Raw genomic sequence first — 24,618 nt, forward strand, 5'->3', positions numbered from 1 at the left:
AAATCCTTTACAAGCGGTATTGGGCTGACTCTGAACTTACCCGTGGCCCAAGTGATGAACTCACAGTAGTTACCAGCAATGGTTAGTCTTTGCCGCAAGTAGGATGTAAAGAGATAACCATTAAAGTGGGGAGAGTGGAGTTAAAATCTCAAGGTCTGATAGTTGTAGACATTGATCGACGAGAATGTAACCCAATCATCACCTTAGGTACTAATGTGATTGAAAATTGTCTTGCCGAGGTTATTGTTTTGTTGCAACAGGTAGCCGAGACTGCTGGTTCCAGTGAACAACGAGTCCTGCAGAAGGAGATCAAGGCCCTGATGCAAAGACATCAGGTAGAACTGTCTGGCGGAGAAATTGACATCGTCACAGTGAGTGATTCTTTCTCCATTGCGATACCCCCCAGATGTGAAATGTTAATTTGGTGTCGGGCAGCCATAGGCCTCAGAGGAAAAGATTACCAAGCATTGAAAGAGCCAGTGTACTCTGATAGCCGGCCCACTGTCCTGACAGTCAGAGGGGTAGTTGATGTCCGCAAAGGGAGAGTACCTGTACGCCTCTTGAATTGTGGGGAAGAGGAGGCCACAATACCTCGGTATGCCACAGTTGCTAAGCTGCTTACTGTCAGTAACAACGCAATACGGGCAGCAGAGCCCTTGGTCTCATCCGACCAGGTGGAGGACAATGGCTCTGTAAAGCAGCTGGAGGAGTGGTGTCAGCAGCTGCAGGTGGGGACTGACTCCACCCCTTCATACCAAAAGAGTGGGGTTTACCAAGTGACTCAGGAGTATGAGCGGGTATTCAGTAAACACCCTCTAGACTTTGGGAAGGCAAAAGGGGTTCAACACCATATCCCCACTGGAGATCATCCACCCATTAAAGAAAGGTACCAGCCTATACCCCCAACACAATACCAATGTGCCAAAAGTATGTTGCGGGAAATGAAGGAAGCTGGGGTTATCAGAGACAGTTGTAGCCCCTGGGCAGCTACAATAGTCTTTGTGAAAAAGAAAGATGGTGCCATGAGAATGTGTGTTGATTACCAAAAAATTAACAGCATTACACATAAGGATGCCTACCCATTACCCAGAATTGAAGAGTCATTAGCTGCACTTAAAACTGCTAACTATTTTTCCACCTTAGATCTCACTAGTGGGTATTGGCAGGTTCCCGTGGCAGAGGCAGACAAGGAGAGAACAGCGTTTACCATCCCAATGGGTCTCTACGAGTTCAACTACATGCCGTTCGGGCTCTGCACCGCCCCAGGGACATTTCAATGGCTAATGGAGTGCTGTCTTGGACACAAGAACCTCGAGACAGTTCTGTTATACCTTGATGATGTCATTGTTTTCTCCAAGACTTATGAAGACCATCTGAAGCACCTGGCTGAGGTGTTTGAAGCCTTGTCCAACTTTGGCCTGAAAGTGAAGCCATCCAAATGCCACCTCCTGAAGCCCAAGGTACAGTACCTCGGTCATGTAGTGAGTGCAGAAGGTGTGGCACCAGATCCTGACAAAGTCACTGTCATCCAGGACTGGCAAAGGCCCAGCAACCTCCATGAAGTACGTCAATTCCTCGGGTTGGTAGGCTACTACCGAAGGTTCATCAAAGGCTTCATTGAGATAGCCAGAAAGAAGAGTCCTACATTTGAATGGAATGAGGAACTGGAGAGGTCCTTCACTCGACTGAAGATGGCTCTCACAGGAGATGAAGTTCTGGCTTACCCAGATTATGACCAACTATTTGCTCTGTATACTGATGCCAGCAACGTGGGACTGGGAGCAGTACTGTCACAGGTACAGAATGACAAAGAAAGAGTGATCTCCTACGCCAGCAGGAAGCTTCGTCCCACTGAAAGGAACCCTGACAACTACAGTTCCTTCAAACTGGAGTTCCTCACCATAGTCTGGGCTGTGACTGAACGATTCAAGCACTACCTAGCTTCAGCCAAGTTTACCATCTTCACGGACAACAACCCGTTGACTCACTTGGAAACTGCAAACCTAGGTGCACTGGAGCAGCGATGGATGGCCCGGCTGTCTAACTATGAATTTACCATCAAGTACCGAGCGAGGCACAAGAATGCCAATGGTGATGTGCTGCCCAGAACGCCCTATCTGCCTGATGCAGGAGAAGACCCTGAGGCACTCGAAGAGATAGAGTTACCTGCCTTCCACCGGCCAATTGCGGCCCAACGTGCCCAAGGAGTGAGAAATCGACGGTCTGTCATGAAAGAGGCCACCCTAAATCCACTGCCTCATCATGACTGGGCAGAAACCCATTATAGCGACCCCGCAGTCCGCCTGGTAAAGGAGCTACTGTCACAAGCTGACTCACGCCCAGATCCAGATGCTCCTGAAGAAACCCAGCAGTTGTGGAAGGAAAGAGGCCGGCTGTTCATCTATGAGGGAAAGCTGTGTCGGAGGAGTATCAATGCCCGGACTCATGAGCTGGTCTGGCAGGTAGTAGTCCCAAAGAGGGAGGCATCAATGGTCTTGGAAGCATACCACAATGGAGCTGGACACTTCGGATGGAAGAAGTTGGAGGCCTTGCTCCGAGAGAGATTCTACTGGGCTGGTATGAGGAAGGCTATTGAAAATTGGTGCCGGGAGTGTGGACAATGCAACCTGCGCAGGAAGGACCGTAACAGCCAGCAAGCTCCTTTGCAGCCAATAATAACCAAACAACCCCTTGAGTTGGTCGCCCTGGACCATGTGAAGCTGGTCCCAAGCCGTTCAGGCTACGTTTATGCTCTTACCATCGTTGACCACTACTCGAGATTCCTGGTAGTCGTGCCTGTCAAGGATCAAACAGCCAGGACAGCAGCCAGAGCATTCCAACAGCACTTTTGTCGACCACACGGATAACCCGAGCGAGTGCTTACAGATCAAGGTCCAGCTTTTGAGGCAGAAGTGTTCAAGGAATTCTGTAACTTGTACGGTTGCAAGAAGATCAGGATAACACTGTACCATCCACAGACCAATGGCATGTGTGAAAAGATGAATCAGGTGGTGATCGATCTACTGAAGACCTTGCCTTTGGAAGAGAGGAATCTGTGGCCAGAGAAGTTGCCAGATCTGGTCGACCTCTACAATCTCATTCCTGTGAATTCCACCAACTGCACTCCAGCCTAGCTAATGAGAGCGAGGACTGGCAAGCTGCCTATTGATTTGGATATGGGAGTCCTTACACCTGAGGTGACATCACCAGATGCTGGCTGGGACACGGAGAGGCAGCAGCAATACCGAAGAGTACAAGAGTGCGTAGAAAAGAGTCTAGAGCAGGCAAGACAAAAACAGGAAAAGAACTACAATCAACATGCACCTGCAGTTCCCTTGTCACCAGGAGAACAAGTCCTAAAGAGGAAAAGAAGGATGCATAAATTGGATGACCAATGGGAAGCTGAACCCTACACCGTCTTACCATCAAACTTCGACAACACCAAAGTGTGCCTTATCAGTAAGGATGGAGGAGAAACCTCATCAGCAGTATCAAGGAATCATCTGAAACTGTGCCCTGACCAACTAAAGGTAGTTCATGTGAGGAGGGAAACATGTGTGGACGTGAGGAGAAGAGCTGGAAGATTGAGCGGAGTTCAGGCTCACTTCTAGCTGTAGCGCATGGTCTGGAGTACGGTCTCCCAGGCTGTACGGATACTGATGATCCTGCAGCAGAAACCGGAGGAATAGGAAGCTGTAAATGCTCTGTTCCCACATAAGACTCGGAGGCACAACAGCAACGTGTGAGCCAGAAGAAGAAGGCTACAGCTGTCTGCCATACGAGGGAGTTCTAAAAGAGAACAAGCAAGTGGAACTTCAGTGTAAAACAGTACTGCAAGTACCTCAGATAAGCGCAAGAAAGGAGACTACACAACCCATCCGCATAGAGAGATTCCTAAGTTGCTTCCAAGCTGGCCAGCCTCTGTTCCATCTGTAATCTGGACCCTGGACTGCACTTACAAAGCACAGTAAAGGTAACGGAAACTGCACCCTGTTGTGTCATTGCATTCTTCCTGCAAACCCTCCAGCACTGCTACATCACTGTGCCAGACACTACACCCTCTTCCTCAACACCTATTACCACTGCCCTGGGACCACAGCTCCACCTGTGGGGAGCCATTACATCTTGCTAGCTTATACCATCTGTCCCAGAGGATCTGTCTGCAGCGTCGGCTAAACCCCTTTATTGCCGATCACCACAGGTGGCATCACGTATCATCCACTTATAAACTTTAACCAGCCACGCTTAACTCCTTTTACATGGACGCCCAGGGCCACGGACCGGGTCACTGCTACTGTGACACTTCCCTCTGAGATACCGGGCCGGTACCAAGTACCCCACTGCCCTGGCGGGCGATCCACATGGTCCCCTCACCCCCCTTTTGTGGTATGCATGGTCCCCTCACCCTCAATCCTGATATGAATGGTCCCCCTCACCCCTATTTGTAACGGGGTCTTCTGTGCTGTAATACCTCTTTACATTACCACCCCGTTACCCAGGAGGTTCACTCTGCTTCTCCTCGCTTCTGAATGAAGGACGCTAATTCGAAAGGTTTTGTAACATGGGAACATATAAAAGATCACTGCTACTCCATGTATTTCCAGTGTGACAACATTTTACTCATCAGTGTCAGAATATATATACATACAGAGGGCAGGACAATCAATGTGTGTCCAGCCAGTAGATAACAGGCTCCAATTAAGACTCCAGACATACATTACAATAGCCGTGGGATTTACAAAGGTGGGGGGAGGTCAGAAGTGGGATATATTGCTTACCTCTGCCCAGGGGGGCAGCCGGTCGATTGCTGCATTAAGGGATACATCTCACATTACAACTATCATACATGCATCTCCTATTCGGGATGCTGGGGGGTTCTGTAACACTATTAAACTGCACTCATTAAAAAAAAAAAAACATTTATACTCACCTTTCTTCCCTGTGTAACTACTGTACTTGCAATATCATGATATAGTATGTACTGTATTTAGTTCAAGTTTCATTGAGGACAACAATTATTATAGTAATCTATGCTCACCATTTTCAATATATCCCGGAACATACATAGCTCGGTTCTTCAATACCGGAACCAGTGAGGTAACGTTTGTCCACCTGGCAAGGATTTTTAGAGTATATCTGCCATTTGTAGGGAACCAAAATACGTATTTGGAATATATGCCATCATCCTTGACATTGTCAGCACCTAAATTGGGTAGAAGTATAAAAGGTTCATTGGATAAGCATTGTATAGTTAGCATGTAGGGTTTTAAGGGAATCCAACACACATTACAATGTCCATGGCGTAGAATCCCTGAAGACGCTGTGTGTCAAGTCAACGAGAAAACATTTATCTGCTAGTCAACAGTGCCTATATAAACCAAAATGTCAAAACATACATATTTCTCATAATTGGCTAGGAGCCGGTGAAATACCAATCTAGCTCCCCCTTAATATATGGACATAAAGATAAATGTGGAGTACTCCCAATAGCATGCAAACAAAGAGAACAAGTGGAGTAGCCATAAACCACAACAAAAGGCGTTGACCTGGGCACTGTGGCAACATGGGTGAGTGATTATGCACTTTATGTGGATATATGGATACATATCCTTGTGAACTTGTCCCTGCTTGACCCACATGTGGTGCATGTTTTAATAGGTTGTCAATGATTTTTTACGTCTGCATCTTTGTTTAGGATTGCTGCATTGCCATTCTGGCCTATTCTAATACTTAGTACCCTACACATTGGGACTCATACTTGTACTTTTTTGCCGCTGTGTATTATTTGTACCATGGTGACTCTTCACTGTCTGTTGTTTCTGGATTACACCCTATATATACCTCATGCATTATAAGTGTTTGATATTTTTAACTTTAATAAAGATGTGTTTTCTATATAACTTACCTCATCTTTTGTTGTGGTTTATGGCTACTCCACTTGTTCTCTTTATTTGTAGTCAACAATGCCTGTAAACTACAGTGCCTTGCGAAAGTATTCTGCCCCCTTGAACTTTTCAACCTTTTCCCACATATCATGCTTCAAACATAAAGATACCAAATCTAAAATTTGGTGAAGAATCAACAAGTGGAACACAATTGTGAAGTTGATCAAAATTTATTCGTAATTTTTGTGGACATTCAAAAACTGAAAAGTGGGGCGTGCAACATTATTCAGCCCCTTTACTTTCAGGGCAGCAAACTCACTCCAGAAATTCATTGTGGATCTCTGAATGATCCAATGTTGTCCTAAATGACTAATGATGATAAATATAATCCACCTGTATGTAATTAAGTCTCTGTATAAATGCACCTGCTCTGTGATAGTCTCAGGGTTCTGTTTGAAGCATAGAGAGCATCATGAAGACCAAGGAACACAACAGGCAGGTCCGTGATACTGTTGTGGAGAAGTTTAAAGCTGGACTTGGATACAAAATGATTTCCAAAGCTTTAAACATCCCAAGGAGCATTGTGCAAGCAATCATATTGAAATGAAAGGAACATCATACTACTGCAAATCTACCAAGACCCAGTCGACCCTCTAAATTTTCATCTCAAACAAGGAGAAGACTGATCAGAGATGAAGTCAAGAGGCCCATGATCACTCTGGATGAACTGCAGAGATCTACAGCTGAGGTGGGACAGTCTGTCCATAGGACAACAATCAGTCGTACACTGCACAAATCTGGCCTTTATGGAAGAGTGGCAAGAAGAAAGCCATTTCTCAAAGATATCCATAAAAAGTGTTTCTTAAAGTTTGCAACAAGTAACCTGGGAGACACACCAAACATGTGGAAGACGGTGCTCTGGTCAGATGAAACTAAAATCGAACTTTTTGGCAATAATGCCAAACCATATGTTTGGCGTAAAGGCAACACCGCTCATCACCCTGAACACACAATCCCCACTGTCAAACATGGTGGTGGTGGTGGCAGCATCATGGTTTGGGCCTGCTTTTCTTCAAAAGGGGCAGGGAAGATGGTTAAAATTGATTAGATGATGGATGGAGCCAAATACAGGACCATTCTTGAAGAAAACCTGTTGGAATCTGCAAAAGACCTGAGACTGGGACGGAGATTTGTCTTCCAACAAGACAATGATCCCAAACATAAAACAAAATCTATAATGGAATGGTTCACAAATAAACATATCCAGGTGTTAGAATAGCCAAGTCAAAGTCCAGACCTGAATACAATCGAGAATCTGTGGAAAGAGCTGAAAACTGCTGTTCACAAACGATCTCCATCAAACCTCACTGAGCTCGAGCTGTTTGCCGAGGAAGAATGGGCAAGAATTTCAGTCTCTCGATGTACAAAACTTATAGAGACATACCCCAAGCGACTTGCAGCTGTAATCACAGCAAAAGGTGGCGCAACAAAGTATTAAGTTAAAGGGGCCGAATAATATTGCACGCCCCACTTTTCAGTTTTTGAATTTCAACCAAAATTTAAAATAACCAATAAATTTCGTTCAACTTCACAATTGTGTCCCACTTGTTGTTGATTGTTCACCAAAAATTTACATTTGATATCTTTATGTTTGAAGCATGATATGTGGGAAAAGGTTGAAAAGTTCCAGGGGGCCGAATACTTATTATTATTATTATTATACTTAATAATCATTATACCATTAATATATTTAATTTTTTTTAGGTTTTAGAAGAGACCCGTGCATAGATAGTGGGTAGATCATAATTTTCGACGATCGGATGTAGTCTATTGAAAATTAGACTATTGTCTACTGTGGCAGAGGCTCATACCCTCACCTTAGGCACACAGGTTTTGGGACGACTGTAAAATGTCGCCCCCACTTATAGCTATGGCACAGTAAACGTCAAGTAACTTAGAAGCTAAAATGTAATGTTTACCTGCACCATTATCATTAAGTATCAGAATAACAGGATCTCCAAATTCTGGTTCAATGACAGCCGTCACGTTAGCTCCTCGTACTGCTGCATGTCCTTGCTTAAGTTCTGCAAAGATCGTTACCGGCTGTGGATACGTGATCCTTTCATCAATCCTTTCACCAGTGATAGTCACGGGAGGTATTGTATATGATGAGGGTCTTGAGAGCACTAAAATCCCAAGAAACTGGCTGATGTTTAATACATTTGTTATTGTATAAGTCCAAGAGCCAGCCTAAATAAGACAAAAAAAGTATTGTAGAAAGACCAAGACCAGTAAAAAAATGTCACATAACCTACCTTGTGGTGAGCCGTAAGGAGTGATAGGTGTGTAAGAGCTGAAGGTTTTATATTTCCACATGACTGTGATAGGTGACTGTACACAAACATATTAGCTATTCTGACTAGTATAAACAATAACCACACAGAAAGCAAAATGTTTGGTTATGGCCACACCAGGACCTAGTCATTCCCATCCTATTACTTGAAACACCACCATGACCAGATCCAAATTTAGAGAGGCCCTTGGCAGAGGATAGCTCTGAGAAATTAATGCCATGTAATGAGTGAATAGGTTAATTTAGCCATACAGTTATTAGTCCCATTAGATAATTGCCAGCAGATCCTGATGTGCCATGTCTGATATTGAGGGTAACCAGGCTCGGTATGTTGGGTTTTAACATGAACAAGCCTTTCTTGAACCAGGAAATAAGTGAGACCAGATGAACATTGTACTTTTTTTATCACTTTCACACTATGGCAATAAACATATATTTGTTTGCTCTCCAGATTTTTTCTCGTTAAAGGTTTTGTCTAACAGTAAAACTTTCGATTAAAAATAATAAAAAGGAGTCATACTCTCCTTCCAGTACTCCCGTCTATCAAGCTTCTCTAGAGGATTGCACCAGCTTTAGAAACAGTGTCTGTCACATTTGGAAGTCACAGCACCGCTGCAGCCTGTAATTGGCTACAGCGATCAGGTTACTAGAAGTGCACGTCTAATTAAATTACTGTTGGACAAACTCTTTATTAGCATAGAGAGGAACATGTAACTTTGTCTCTTAAGGGCCTGTCACACTAAGCGATATCGCTAGCAATATCGCTGTAACATCACTGATTTTGTGACTTTATAGCGATATTGCTAGCGATATCGCTGTGTCTGATACTTACCTCCGACCGCTCCCCTGCTGGTTATCGCTGATTGCGCGAGAATGTCCTGGACTGTTTCTCGTCGTCAGCTTCCTGCTGGGCTTCCTATGGCGCTGACAAGCAACGCGTGGACGCGGGCAGGAGGACGTCAGGATCGCCTCGTCTGACAGGTAAGTAGTGACCCCCGACCCCTGCTATGTAGCTGGTGAGATCTGCCTGTGTGGCAGCTCACTAGCGACCACTTAGCGATGCACCAGCGATCCTGACCGCGTCATATCGCTGGTCAGGATCGCTGGTGCATCGCTAAGTGTGACAGTACCTTTAGTCACAAATATTAGTAAAAGTTACATAATAATCTCTTCTTTCATGGGTTAAAATATTTATAGAGATACACTTTAAAAGGAATCTGTCAGTAAGACCAACCCTTCTAAGGCATCTATATGGTCATGTAGGTCAAAAGAAGCTGAATAAACTGATACCTTGATATCTGTGATTCGGTGTCTTATTCCCAAGAAATCCACATTTTTCTTAATATGTAAATGAGCTACTAAGATATATGGGTTGGACATAGATCTTGCCTAGAATTTACCTCCAGAGTGTAATGACTGACAATCTGCTCTTTCGGACTCACTGCAGCGCTGTGTGTGCTTATAACTAACACTTCTTCAGCTTCCCAGCAGTCAGTGTGGGGGGTGGGGCAGTACAGCAGAGATGACAGCACTATGAGAGGAAAGCTACAGATGTGTTTGTAATGAGACAAAGCTCAGTTCTGCTGTTCTGTCTAAGTTGTAATCACACAGCTCTGCAATGAAATCAGGAGAACAGTCTGTCAGTCTTTACATGCCCAACACTGGTAACGCTTCCTTTAATTTAAAATAACCTCTGGAAATAGATTCTCATGCGGATCAGTGGTCGGCCCTTAGATCTTAACTCCTCATTTACATATTAAGATCAAAATGGATTTCTTAAACACCAGATTGTAAAGGACTATTCGTGGTGAGGTTAACTTCATGGGTCCAAGGTACACAGATAAGGAACCCCTGTGTGTGCTCTGATATAGATGGGGTTTGCTGTCCACCCCTATTCAGGCCACAAGTGGTTAGATGGTATGGGGGCCTTGACAATACGCGACAAATCAGGGAGACCAGAATTCGATATAAAAGGATAAAAACATCTTTACTGGAATTCCTTAAATAGAACCGCAATAAACAATAGCAAACATAATACTTTTGGTACAAATGTTCTGTTTCATCCAGAGGTTCTCTCTTTATGCATTTCAGAGATACCATTTCAATAGTATTGATATTATGTATGAGTTTCAGAATACTTCTCAAGCTTTCTAGCTTCAGCCTTCACTTCCTTTATCCTGCACTACAGGTGTACCTAGGTGTTCCTTCCTGCTCAGAATAGAAAGCTCATATCTTCCAGGACTGGCTAACATGGTGCCCTTGTAGCCCACTGCTACTAACTGCCTTGGAGATTTCTGCCTCCCACAGCCCTGATATGCTACATCTCTACTCACTGAAGATGGAAGATAGCTTCTTAATTCTCTTTCAGTCTCCGCATTTCGGCAGTATAAAAGCCAGTTCCTGATAGAAACTTGTTCTTGAACTTGCTATCTTTAGATTGTCTGGATTAAACATACTCTCCAGTTGTGGCCTGTACCTAAGCAGAAATACTTGTAACTCCTTCAGAAGCTTTTCTCCAACAACTAACAGTGCCCAGTTAACTCCTCTCACCATGGGCTGGCATTACAGTTAACCCTATCCGCAGGCTAACTATTACAGGCCCAAAATAGATAAACAAAACACAAATAAATAAAAACAGGTAAATAAATAATAATGAATAAAAACAGGTCATTGCATTATATTCATATAGAAAGCTCCAGAAAAGGTGCCACCAGTGCTTCTACTCCTTCACACAATGTCAGATATCAAGTTATCACTTTAATAAACTTTCTATGACCTGCATATCCATATAGAGGGTTGATCCTATTGAAAGATTCCCTCTAAAATGTTTCAAACTTTCCTGTCTTGTTGCCGGGTAGGACAGGAGGCACCTGGTTGGTAGAGGCCCCTAAGTAGTGGGGGCATCTAAGCAGTATCACTTTTTCCTACTTCTATTATTTGGTTCTGACCACTAGTATCATGATTATCTGCTATTTCTAAGTATGTGTTCCCTTCTTGAAAACACATGAAAAAAGAAGTACAGTCATATATAACCTTATAGCATTAGAATTAACTTAGCATTTTTATTATATTAATTTTAAAAAATATTTAATTTGCAAATTAAAACAAAAACCAAAGCAGATTCTCAATATTTTCTAATTACATTTTTGATATTTGTTAATACCTGTGAAGTTCCTGGAACTGTTAGATAGGACACTTTAGATATTAAGTTATGGTCAAGGTTTTCATTGATATAATTATGTCCTGATGGATCCCGGATCATAATATTAGGAGGATAAGTAGCCTGCCAGGTAATAATGAACGTTGTGTCATTCCCAACAGTCGTGTCCATGATGACAGAGCCTGATAATTGACCTTCAGCCTGAATAAGTTTCTGGACACTTATTATCTACAACCAGAGACATGCAAGAGTCAATAGAACAAAAAACGGCATTGGTAATAGGACAGATATGAAATGTCTGTAGAGCCTCACCTTTATTAATAGGTCTGCTGTGTCTCGGTGTATAGGAAATATTTCTGTGAAAGCTCCAATCAAATGGTCTGAATCATAAACATGTGAAGTAAAGAACGTTCTTCCTCCTTACAGTTAGAAAACACAAAAAAAATTAGTGTTTCAGAGGACACATTCTTCATACACATAGTAGACTTTAACCATTGTCTTATCATGTATACTAATAAAAGTAGTAAGAATTGAAAGCAATAAGAGGTTCATGGGTCACACCAGTGGGGCAACCTCTGACCACTTGCAATATAAGCACATCATAGAAGATTCTGAGACCCTTCTGCACAGGTCAACTCTCATGCTACCGAACACAGAGAAACCATGTATTGCATGTCATTTAATTCAATATTTAAAGAACTTTTCCTTTTTTAGGCATGTGGATGACCTAAAAGGGCTCCTACTATAAACCAGAGTATTCCGTGGTCACCTGTCAATTTAATTGACCTTGCCGTGGCCACCTATTTCTTCCCATGGCGATAACACCCAATTACTAAGGGTGCTACAGCAAATGAACCCACCAACCCAGTTGGTCACCAGAGCTGGTGCATTCTAACACAGGTTGTCCAGTTAGGACAGGCCCTTTAAAAGGAGTGTGTCATCAGAAAATGTCCCGTTTAATCAGGTTCATGTGTTAAATACATTTTTTAAAGATTTTTTTTTTACATGTCACAATCCACATTAAGAATGCAAATTAGAAATCGGCACTTAGAAACCCGATGTGTACCTTGGTTACCAGCTCCCTGCACCAGCGCGCTGGTAACTAAGGTACACATCAGGTTTCTAAGCGCTGTGCGCCCCTTAGAAACCCTCTGTTTACCTTAGTTACCAGCTCCTGCTCGCTGATCGCTGGTCTCCCACCTGCCACACGCAGTGATGTGTGCTGGCCAGAGGGAGACCAGCGATCAAAAATTGTCCTGGCCATTCCAGGACGATCATCGATAACCGGCAGGGGGGCCGGTCGCTGATAAGTGTCACACACAGCGATGTTGCTGGCGAGATCGCTGTTGTGTCACAAAACTTGTGACTCAGCAGCGATCTCGCTAGCGAGATCGCTATATGTGACAGGGCTTTAGACTTTGTATTAAAGCATCTAATGAGGGTGTGCAAAGGTCTTTGTGAAGGGAGGGGACCATGTCAGATGTGACATGGCTTATTGTGATTGGTGAATCCTGTGTTACCAATTGTTTATAGAGGTGTTACTTGTCATTGTAATCCTGCCTCCGATGATAAGGAAACTGCTCTAAACTCTTCCTGAAAGAACAGGTAATAGGAGTCTAAAATACTCCCAAAGAAAATCACAAGTTACGGTAACTATTTGTTTTTTTATCAATTCAGATCGCTATGGAAAAAAATGGCACATTTAAAAAAAAAATCTAGAATAAAAACTTGATTTAAAAGATAGGTGATTCTTTTTGTAAGGACAGATGATTGTCAGTGCTGTTTACAGGAGTGTTAAAAAGGCCAAACAATTAGAAATTGGTCCCTTCCTGTATAAAAATGTCATAAATGTTGTGTATGTTACAGAAGAAATATTTTGAAAATTAATATATTAATATGTCAGGCTTATATTTTGTTTTCTCACTTATATTAGAAATCTTCTACAAAAAGTGTTCTTCCTCCAACATTGTTACAGTGCACTAAGGCTAGGTTCACATTTGCGGATGGCCGAGCTGCGGACGTCTGCGGACTTCCTCCGTGAAGCTCCGCCCACTGCCGCACCTGCTCCGGTCAGCTCCACCTACGTCCGCATACTTCTGCATGCGGCCAGCGTACCCTATCTTTAACATTGGGTACGCACGTCGTGCAGGTGTCTGCGGATGTCTCCGCATGCGTCGTTTTGACGATGCGGTGACCGCATCAAATTCCAACATTTTGCGTTTGACACGGGTCGCCGCATCGTCAAAACGATGCATACGGAGGCATCCGCATACATCCAATGTTAAACATAGGGTATGCAGGCCGCACACAGAAGTATGTGTCATGATTAGTGTTGAGCATTCCGATACCGCAAGTATCGGGTATCGGCCGATACTTGCTGTATCGGAATTCCGATACCGACTTCCGATATTTTTTCAATATCGGAATTCGGCATCGGAATCGGAAGTTCAAAGTTGATTGACAGACTGACGTCATCATGATGCGCGGTGTGTGCGCATCATGATGCGCCGTCATTTCGGGCCTTCCGGGGGTCTCTGCCGGCCTGCCGGGGGGCTGTGCCGGCCTGCCGGGGGGCTGTGTGGACTGCCCGGGGTCTGTACCGGCCTGCCGGGGGGCTGTGCCGGCCTGCCGGTGGTCTGTGCACCCTGTGGGGGTCTGTACCGGCCTGCCGGGGGGCTGTGCCGGCCTGCCGGTGGTCTGTGCACCCTGTGGGGGTCTGTACCGGCCTGCCGGGGGGCTGTGCCGGCCTGCCGGTGGTCTGTGCACCCTGTGGGGGTCTGTACCGGCCTGCCGGGGGGCTGTGCTGGCCTGCCGGGGGGCTGTGCTGATGTCCGGGGGTCTGTGCAAGCATCGTCCGATGGGACTACAAGTCCCATCGGGCGATGCCTGCTACCATGACAGTGATTGACACATTAGCCAATGATGGGACAGTAGTAGTCCCATCATCCGGCTAATGTGTTAAATGTTAAAAAAATAAAAAATAAAAAATAAAAAAAATACTACATACATACTACATGCATGCTACATACATACTACATGCTACATACATACTACATATATACTACATACATACTACATATATACTACATACATACTACATACATACTACATACATACTGCATGCTACATACATACTACATACATACTACATGCATGCTACATACATACTACATGCATGCTACATACATACTACATGCCACATACATACCACATACATACTACATACATACTACATACATACTACATGCTACATACATACTACATATATACTACATGCATGCTACATACATACTACATGCTACATACATACCACATACATACTACATACATGCTACATATATACTACATGCATGCTGCATACATACTACATATATACTACATGCATGCTACATACATACTACATGCTACATGCATGCTACATACATACTACATACATACTACATACATGCTACATACATACTACATATATACTACATGCATGCTACATACATACTACATATATACTACATGTATGCTACATACATACTACATGCTACATGCATGCTACATACATACTACATACATACTACATGCTACATACATACCACATACATACTACATATATACTACATGCTACATGCATGCTACATACATACTACATACATACTACATGCTACATACATACCACATACATACTACATACATACTGCATGCTACATGCATGCTACATACATACTACATACATACTACATGCTACATACATACCACATATATACTACATACATACAATACATTCATACAATACGTATACAATGCGTGGGAAATTCCCACACAGCAATGGCATAAAGTGAGACTAGGGACTTTTTTTTTTTTTAAGTGGCGGAGGAATACAGTGCGGAAGGATACCTACCTTCCGTCATTGGATTCCTGCAGCCCGTAGAGAACGGCAGCAACAGCTGATGCTGCAGTTCTCTACCCAAGATCGTCGTGGGACACACTCGTGGACTGCTTCGGATCGTGGGTGAGTATTTTTGTGGTTTGTTATGTTAATATTTATTCCGGAAAAGACAATGGCTTCGGGGAACAATGTGACAAGTATTGGTAAGTATGTTACTCTATGTTATATGTACTGTATGTCTATGTATGTATTGTATGAATGTATTGTATGTATGTAGTATATATGTAGTATGTATGTAGCATGTAGTATGTATGTAGTATGTATGTAGCATGCATGTAGCATGCAGTATGTATGTAGTATGTATGTGGTATGTATGTAGCATGTAGTATGTATGTAGTATGTATGTAGCATGCATGTAGCATGTAGTATATATGTAGTATGTATGTGGTATGTATGTAGCATGTAGTATGTATGTAGCATGCATGTAGTATGTATGTAGCATGCATGTAGTATATATGTAGTATGTATGTAGCATGTAGTATGTAGCATGCATGTAGTATATATGTAGTATGTATGTAGCATGTAGTATGTATGTAGCATGCATGTAGTATATATGTAGTATGTATGTAGCATGTAGTATGTATGTAGCATGCATGTAGTATGTATGTAGCATGCATGTAGTATGTATATGGTATGTATGTAGCATGTAGTATGTATGTAGCATGCATGTAGTATATATGTGTTATGTATGTGGTATGTATGTAGCATGCATGTAGTATGTATGTAGTATATATGTAGTATGTATGTAGCATGTAGTATGTATGTAGTATGTATGTAGTATATATGTAGTATGTATGTAGCATGTAGTATGTATGTAGCATGTAGTATGTATGTAGCATGCATGTAGTATATATGTAGTATGTATGTAGCATGTAGTATGTATGTAGCATGCATGTAGTATATATGTAGTATGTAGCATGTAGTATGTAGCATGCATGTAGTATGTATGTAGCATGTAGTATGTATGTAGCATGCATGTAGTATATATGTGTTATGTATGTAGCATGTAGCATGCATGTAGCATGCATGTAGTATGTATGTAGTATATATGTGGTATGTATGTAGCATGCAGTATGTATGTAGCATGCATGTAGTATATATGTAGTATGTATGTTGCATGTAGTATTTATGTAGTATGAATGTAGCATGTATGTAGTATGCATGTTGTATGTATGTAGCATGTAATTTTTTTTTTATTTTTTTTTTACATTTAACACATTAGCCGGATGATGGGACTACTACTGTCCCATCATTGGCTAATGTGTCAATCACTGTCATGGTAGCAGGCATCGCCCGATGGGACTTGTAGTCCCATCGGACGATGCCTGCACAGACCCCCGGAGCCTGCACAGACCACCGGCAGGCCGGCACAGACCACCGGCAGGCCGGCACAGCCCCCCGGCAGGCCGGCACAGCCCCCCGGAGCCTGCACAGCCCCCCGGCAGGCCGGCACAGCCCCCCGGCAGGCCGGCACAGCCCCCCAGAGCCTGCACAGACCACCGGCAGGCCGGCACAGACCACCGGAGCCTGCACAGACCCCCTGGCAGGCCGGCACAGCCCCCCGAAAGGCCCGTACAGACCCCAGAGAGGCTGTACAAGGGCAGGAAAGGGTTTTTCTTATTCCGATACCGGAAGTCCCATAGACTTGAATGGGACTTCCGGTATCGGAATCGGCGATACCGATACTTTTTTTAAAGATCGGCCGATACCATCCGATACGATACTTTGAAGTATCGGACGGTATCGCTCAACTCTAGTCATGATCCATGCTGGATCAGGACTGATTAAAAGCACAGGTAACCTTTTTTTTTCTTAAGCTGGTTTTTGCCCCCGGTGGCCATTAGGATTATTGCACTGTGGTGTCGTTTGTTCTAAGTTTGCCCCCGGTGGTAGTGAGTGTCATTGCACTCTGGTTTCTTTAGTTAAGTGCACATGATTATAATGCAGGTGTGATTGCTCTGGCTCTGTTATAAAAGAGTCACAGGTGTTGCAATCAGTGTTGGTGTTGGTGATAGTGTTCATTTCAACCATCCCTGGTGGAGGAAGGAGCTGGAGAACGTTCCTTGCAGCACTGTCTTAGCCCTGGTGTGGAAGGAGTCATAGGGGATTTCCTTGTAGCTCTGACAGAGCTTGGTGGCAGCGATTAAGGAGTAGAGCTGCATTCTTGTGGTGGACTCTGTTGCCAGGAGCAAGTGCAACAGAGTAAAGCTAAGTGATGTTTCCCTGTTTGTGTTTTTCCTTAGTGTGTATTAGTACAGCGGTGGGGCCAGTGCCTGCGCCACCCAGCTCCCTAGCAAGGGATAGGTGTAGGGTGTGCTAGGGCGACAGGTTCCTGATCGGCGCCTGGTGCGGAACCGGCATAGGGAACGTTAGGAGCGTTAGGGACACTGACTCAGGGGAGTGCAGGAGGTCTCCACGTCCCCTCTCCCTATTGCAGGGCCCACCGTTGTAACTGTTTCCCCTTTCCCCGTGTGATGTTGTTTTAGTTACCGGCCTGCGGGTCGCATCACACAGGACCGGTCATCGTGACATTATCACCAACCAACAACTTTTTTTTTCTGCTGAGTCATGGACCCAGTTCAGCCCTTTGCCCAAATGCTGCAGATCCGTACTAATGAGGTTAGGGGGCTGCGTGGAGGGTTGGTGCAGCAACTGCAGCAGTTGGTGGGCTTTGGGGGCTGGGTTCAGAGACAGGCTCAGCCAGAACCCAAGATATCCCTCCCTGACAGATATTCTGGAGGGAGAGATCAATTCTTGGTCTTTCAACAAGCCTGTAAATTATATTTCAGGCTGCGCCCTCGTTCATCAGGGAGTGAAGAGCAATGGGTAGGAATCATTATGCCCCTTCTTAAAGGGGATCCCCAATCCTGGGCCTTCTCCCTACCGGACGATTCTCCATTATTACAGTCCGTGGACGAGTTTTTTGCGGCTTTGGCGCTTGTGTATGGGGAATGGGGATCCTGATGGCATTGCCCTGGCGGAATCCCGAATCCGTAGGTGTAAACAGGGAGCCCGGGTTGCTGAGGAGTACTGCTCAGAGTTTAGGAGATGGGCCACTAACACTCAGTGGAATGACCCTGCACTTAGGAGTCAATTTGTGCAGGGTTTGTCTCTAAAGTTGCAGGATATTCTGGTGCAGTACGCCGCCCCCAGGTCGCTGGAGGCCGCCATGTCCCTTGCCATCCAGGTGGATAGACGCCTTAGGGAAAGACATATACAAAAAGTGCCCCCTGATGTCCTCGCTAGGGAGGAGGACCCACCCGTGTGGACGGAGGAACCCAGACAGCCCAGTGTTGTTGATACAAAAAAGGGGGGTCTGCGCCTCATCGTGGTGGGGTATGCTTTTCCTGTGGGAAGACTGGCCATTTTATGAGAGCCTGCCCAGTTCATGCCAAGTCTCCTGACGAACCTATGCAAGTAGGAGGAGCTAGTTTGTATTCGGAGCTGCCTACGGTTCGGGGAGTGGTGTCGGCATGTTTGTACTGTGGGCAGACTGGTCATGTCCTGAAGGCTTGCCAATTGCGCGCCAAATTATCTGTGCCATCTGATAAGCCGCATTCCCCTGGTCGCTTGGAAGGAGGCTACAAGGGAGTATACATTTCCTCCATTTTGCTCTCCAAAGGTACCATGTCAGCAGAGGTCTTGGCTGGCGGGGTACCGGAGGTTATACTGGTGCTTGTGGACAGTGGAGCAGGAGTCAGTCTGGTGGATGCTCGCTTTGTCCAGACACATGGTCTGAGGTGTAGGACGCTAGCCCAACCTATTAGCGTCCAGGCCATAAACTCTGTTCCACTGAGCCAGGGGAGCTTGACCCAAGTCGTAGAGAATAGCCATCTGCATATAGGACATCATGAGGAGTCCTTGTCATGCTACGTCTTGGAGGGAATGTCAGTACCTATTGTTTTAGGCCTCCCTTGGCTGAAAAGACACAACCCGGTAATAGATTGGTGGGCGAGGGAAGTGGTCAGCTGGGGGCACTTGTGTGAGGGCTGCTGCCTAAGAACTACTGTCTCTGCCATCTCTCTTCAATGGACTCTTTCCTCTCCGGTGAGAGCAGCAGATTTGCTGCAGGAGAGTAGGGGCAAGTCTCAACCCTCGCCATTGGCCAACCCTGGGAGGCGCAGACCTCGTGGTGGAAGGGGTTGGAGGGTGGTGTACCGCTTGGTGAAGTGCGGGGGTGTGAGTGTGGTGACACAAGGGGATGCCTCTGTTGTCAATCCCAGAAAGAGTTCTCCAAATGGTGACAAACGAACGAGTGGTAATAAACGTTCAGGTCCGGACCTGTGTGTGAACGAGCGTGTATGGGTGGCTACCAAAAAACATCCAGTGGAAGTGTGTTGCGGAGTGTTACCAGCTCATACCAAACATACACATACACAACTCGTTCCCCAGGTCAGCGCTTCGGAGATGTGTGGTGCCTCCAGAAACGTTGCCAATACCAGCGGGCTCGTTTGTCATCAACCTGACGTGCAGGTAGTTGCTGGGGTGAACTCTGGGTCTGGGCATCCCCTGTTGTGAGTTCATTTTCCCCTTCACCGTCGATGCCTGATGAACTCCCTCTTCTGGTGAAGGAAGGTAGTGAGGCTGATTACCAAACACCTGATCAGGTAGATGATGACTGGGTAACAGGAACTTCTGACTGGATATAAGGCAGCCGACGCCCTTCTGAGTCGCTGGTGATTTCTCTGCTGGATTCTTGGAAACCAGTCTGATTCCTGCTTCCCAAAGATAAGTTTTTGCTCTGCTATTGAACTTATTAGTTTTGTTTTGTTTACTTTGTTTTTTGGAGTTCAGCCATCCCCGGTCGGGGGTGTGCTGAGTTCCATTTCTGTCTCTGATCAGTTTGTCTCTTTGCTCTGTCTTCAGAATATACCTGAGTGCTAATATAGTCTTTTTGAAGTCCTAGCGACTTCAGGGCCTGTTTTTCCTATCAGACGGTTGGGACATTTTTTGGTAGGGTTTTTTACGGACTGCAGACAGCAGCTTTTCTATCCTGTCCTTTTTAGTTAGCTTGGGCCCCATCGTTTGCTCAACCTATCAATCTATCTGTGTTAGTGTTTTCATCTTGCTTCACCATCATTATATGTTGGGGGCTGCCTATTGCTTTGGGGTCTGCTCTGGGGCAGTTTAGATTTCCCCTTTCTTTCTTTAGGCCTATTTAGTTCTCCGGCTGTGATCGAGGGGTCTAGGGCATCGTAGGAACCCCCCATGGCTACTGTTAGTTGTTGTGGAGAGGATCAGGGGTCTGCAATCCGATAGCTACCAACCTCTCCGGTTTTCTGGACTTAGCTTGTATTTTTGTTTTTTCCTCCTTCGGTGACTCATTCATAACAGAATCACCAGCCATACCGCAGATCCTAGGGTACTCAATAGCAGGAAAGAATTGTAAAAAAAAAAAAAAAAAAGAGTTTGTCAGAATTTTTTTTTTTGTGTGTATATTTTTTCCTCTATGTCTCTGAGGCCGTAGGAGGAATTTTTTTTTCTTTCTCAATGGAGATGAAGGAATTGTTTGATCGTGTGGAGCAGCTCACTGCTGAAGTGCGGGGAATTTCCGCCTATCTTGCTCATTCACATGCTGCTGAACCAAAGATCCCTACTCCTGATGTGTTTTTTGGGGATCGGTTGAAATTTTTGAATTTTAAAAATAATTGTAAATTATTTTTTGCCTTGAAGCCTAACTCGTCGGGGAGCTTCGCGCAGCAGGTTAAAATTGTCATCTCTTTGCTGCGCGGCGATCCCCAGGATTGGGCGTTATCTTTGAAACCTGATGATCCTATTCTAACTAATGTGGATGCATTTTTTCAAGCCTTGGGGTTGTTGTATGATGAACCTAATGCTATTGATCAGGCTAAAAAGGCCCTGTTGGCATTGAGCCAGGGTTGGGATTCTGCAGAGTTGTACTGTCAAAAATTCCGAAAGTGGGCGGTCCTTACTACCTGGAATGATGGTGCCTTGGCAGCTCTCTTTCGGAAGGGTTTGTCAGAAACCGTAAAAGATACTATGGTGTGATTTCCTGTTCCCTCTGGTCTTGACGATTCTATGTCATTAGCCATTCAGGTTGATCGGCGTTTGCGTGAACGCAAAACCGCACGAGAGGTGTTGCCACCTGTTGAACAAATGTCTGAACCTATGCAATGTGATAGAGTTTTGTCTAGGGCGCAACGTCAGGAGTTCAGAAGGCGTAATAAGCTGTGTTTTTTCTGTGGTGATGCCTCGCATATTATTTCTGTCTACTCTAAACGAGAGAAATGTTTTGCACACACATTTGCTGTGGGTGGTGTTCAACCTAAGTTTCTACTGGCAATTACTCTGATCTGCTCCCTGTCCACATTTTCCGCTAAGGCTTTTGTGGATTCGGGAGCAGCTCTGAACCTGATGGACTTGGATTTTGCTAAACGTTGTGGATTTCCTATGACACCTCTGCGGACGCCTATCCCTTTGAGGGGTATTGATGCTACTCCTTTGGCGAAGAATAAACCTCAGTTTTGGACCCAGGTGGTAATGCGAGTCGCCCCAGACCATCAAGAGAATTGCAGATTTTTGGTGTTGCATAATTTGCATGATACCATTGTTCTGCAGTTTCCCTGGTTGCAAATCCATAATCCAGTTTTGGATTGGAAATCTTTGTCTGTGGTGAGTTGGGGTTGTCGGTGTGCCCTTAGTGATGCTCCTGTTTTCTCCACCTCTCCCCAGTCACATGATGTTCCTGACTATTTGGCTGATTTTTATGATGTATTTAGTGAGAATGAGTCTGCGTCTTTGCCTCCTCATAGGAGTTATGACTGTGCAATTGAGCTGAGCCCTGGGTGTAAATTTCCCAAGGGTCGCCTTTTCAATTTATCTGTACCTGAGCACGAGGCTATGCGATCCTATATTAAGGAGTCGTTGGAGAAGGGTCATATTAGACCATCCTCTTCACCCTTAGGTGCTGGGTTTTTTTTCGTGGCTAAGAAAGATGGGTCATTAAGGCCTTGTATTGACTATCGTTCCCTCAACAAAATTACTGTTAAATATCAGTATCCGTTACCCCTGATTTCTGATCTATTCTCCAGAGTTAAAGGTGCTTGCTGGTTTACAAAGCTTGACCTCAGGGGGGCGTATAATCTTATTCGCATTAAGCATGGGGATGAATGGAAGACGACGTTTAATACTCCGGAGGGACATTTTGAGTACCTGGTGATGCCTTTTGGGCTCACTAATGCCCCTTCTGTCTTCCAGTGCTTCATGAATAATATTTTCCGAGACTTGCTGGATAAATGTTTGATCATCTATCTGGATGATATTTTGATCTTTTCCAAGGATTGGGACTCTCATGTGGAACATGTTCGGACTGTGTTCCGGATTTTGAGGGAGAATTCCCTGTATGTCAAGGGATCGAAATGCCTTTTTGGTGTACAGTGGATTTCATTTTTGGGATTTGTTTTGTCTCTGTCAACTATTGAAATGGACCCGGCCAAGGTACAGGCCATTTATGATTGGGTTCAGCCCACTTCTTTGAAGGCCCTCCAGAAGTTTTTGGGTTTTGCTAATTTTTATCGTAAATTTATAGCTAATTTTTCTGGTATTGCCAAACCATTGACTGATTTGACTAAGAAGGGTGCTGATGTGCTGAATTGGTCTCCGGAGGCTGTTTCTTCCTTTCAGGAGCTGAAGCGAAGGTTCACTTCTGCTCCGGTTTTGCGGCAACCTGATGTCTCACTCCCGTTTCAGGTAGAAGTGGACGCTTCTGAGATTGGTGCAGGAGCTGTTTTGTCCCAAAAAGATCCTGTAACATCTAAAATGAATCCCTGTGCTTTCTTTTTCCGAAAGTTCTCCCCATCCGAACGTAAATATGATGTGGGGAATCAGGAACTGTTAGCCATGAAATGTGCATTTGAGGAGTGGAGACATTGGTTGGAGGGAGCTAAACATCAAGTCGTGGTCCTTACTGACCACAAGAATTTGATTTACCTGGAGTCGGCCAAACGCTTGAATCCTAGACAGGCTAGGTGGGCCTTGTTTTTCACACGTTTTGATTTTGTGGTCTCTTTTCTTCCGGGCACTAAGAATGTCAAGGCAGACGCCCTCTCTAGGAGTTTCTTTGCTGATTCTCCTGTTGTGACCAAGCCTGCCACCATCTTGGGTGAGGGGGTAGTTCTTTCTGCCATCTCGCCCGATTTGAGACGTGCTCTGGAAGAGTTTCATGAGGGCAAACCTGAGTGTTGTCCCATTGGAAAATTGTATGTTCCTGACCAGTGGAGGAAGAGAGTGATGTCTGAAGTTCATTGCTCTGCATTGGCTGGTCATCCAGGTATTTTTGGTACTAGAGATTTGGTGAGTCGGTCTTTTTGGTGGCCCGCCTTATCTCGTGATGTCAGGAATTTTGTGCAGTCCTGTGGGACTTGCTCACGGTCTAAACCTTGTTCTCGCTCTCTTGTTCTCAAATGGCCAAGTTCTCCAAAAAATATGACATAGTTGTCATGGGAGATTTCAACTATCCAGACATTTGTTGGGAATCTCTCTCAGGCAAAACTAACAGGTCAAGGAAATTCTTATCCTCTCTTGCTGACAACTTTATCTTCCAAAAGGTAAGGGAGAAAACAAGGGGTACTGCTACCTTGGATCTAATCCTTATAAACAGGGAGGAAATGGTTGAGGAGGTAAAAGTGGCTGGGACCCTAGGAGGTAGCGTCCATGCTATTTTAGAATTTTGGATAACTAGAGGAGGAAGACCTGTGAAGACACAGACGTCAAGGTTAGATTTCAGAAAGGCAGATTTTAAGGGATTCAGAAAGAGAATTGGAGGGATCCAATGGCTGGATATCCTTAAAAACAAAAATGTCCAGGAAGGATGGGAAATCTTGAAAAATGAAATTTTCAAAGCACAATTGTTAACAATTCCGAAAAGAGGGAAGATTAGGAAGCATATAAGGAAACCAGGATGGATGAACACAGAACTTAAGCACATGCTAAAAAGGAAGAAAAAAATGTTTATAAAATGGAAAGAGGGAGGCATATCTAAAGAAGAATATAATGCTGTCTGCAGAACCTGCAGGGCACAAATCAGATTAGCTAAAGCTGAAAATGAATTGAGGCTTGCAAGAGATGTCAAAAGCAATAATAAAGGATTTTGGGGATATGTCAAAAGTAAAAGAAAAGTCAAAGATGCTATAGGATTTTTACAGGATGAAAATGATGAAATGGTAAGACAAGATGTTGAGAAGGCCGAACTTTTAAATTCCTATTTTGCATCTGTTTTCTCTCAGAAAGGAAATGTAACATCAACTGTTCTTCACTGTCCTAT

General features: G+C 44.4%; 1 protein-coding gene across 2 annotated transcripts in view; it reads right to left on the reverse strand.

Moving 5' to 3' along the window:
- Positions 1 to 24,618, reverse strand: part of LOC141085896 (calcium-activated chloride channel regulator 3A-1-like) — an 86,277-nt gene that overhangs the window by 6,071 nt on the left and 55,588 nt on the right. For both annotated transcript variants that reach the window (XM_073571513.1, XM_073571514.1), the window contains 4 exons: positions 11,711 to 11,817; positions 11,402 to 11,626; positions 7,865 to 8,135; positions 5,039 to 5,203 (listed from right to left, as the gene is read on the reverse strand). In XM_073571513.1, coding sequence (XP_073427614.1) covers positions 5,039 to 5,203; positions 7,865 to 8,135; positions 11,402 to 11,626; positions 11,711 to 11,817 — 768 coding nt within the window. The remainder of the gene's footprint in view (positions 1 to 5,038; positions 5,204 to 7,864; positions 8,136 to 11,401; positions 11,627 to 11,710; positions 11,818 to 24,618) is intronic.

This window comes from Dendrobates tinctorius, unplaced genomic scaffold, assembly GCF_039654945.1.
Source record: "Dendrobates tinctorius isolate UK_male_01 unplaced genomic scaffold, ASM3965494v1 ptg000029l, whole genome shotgun sequence".
Classification (NCBI taxonomy): domain Eukaryota; kingdom Metazoa; phylum Chordata; class Amphibia; order Anura; family Dendrobatidae; genus Dendrobates; species Dendrobates tinctorius.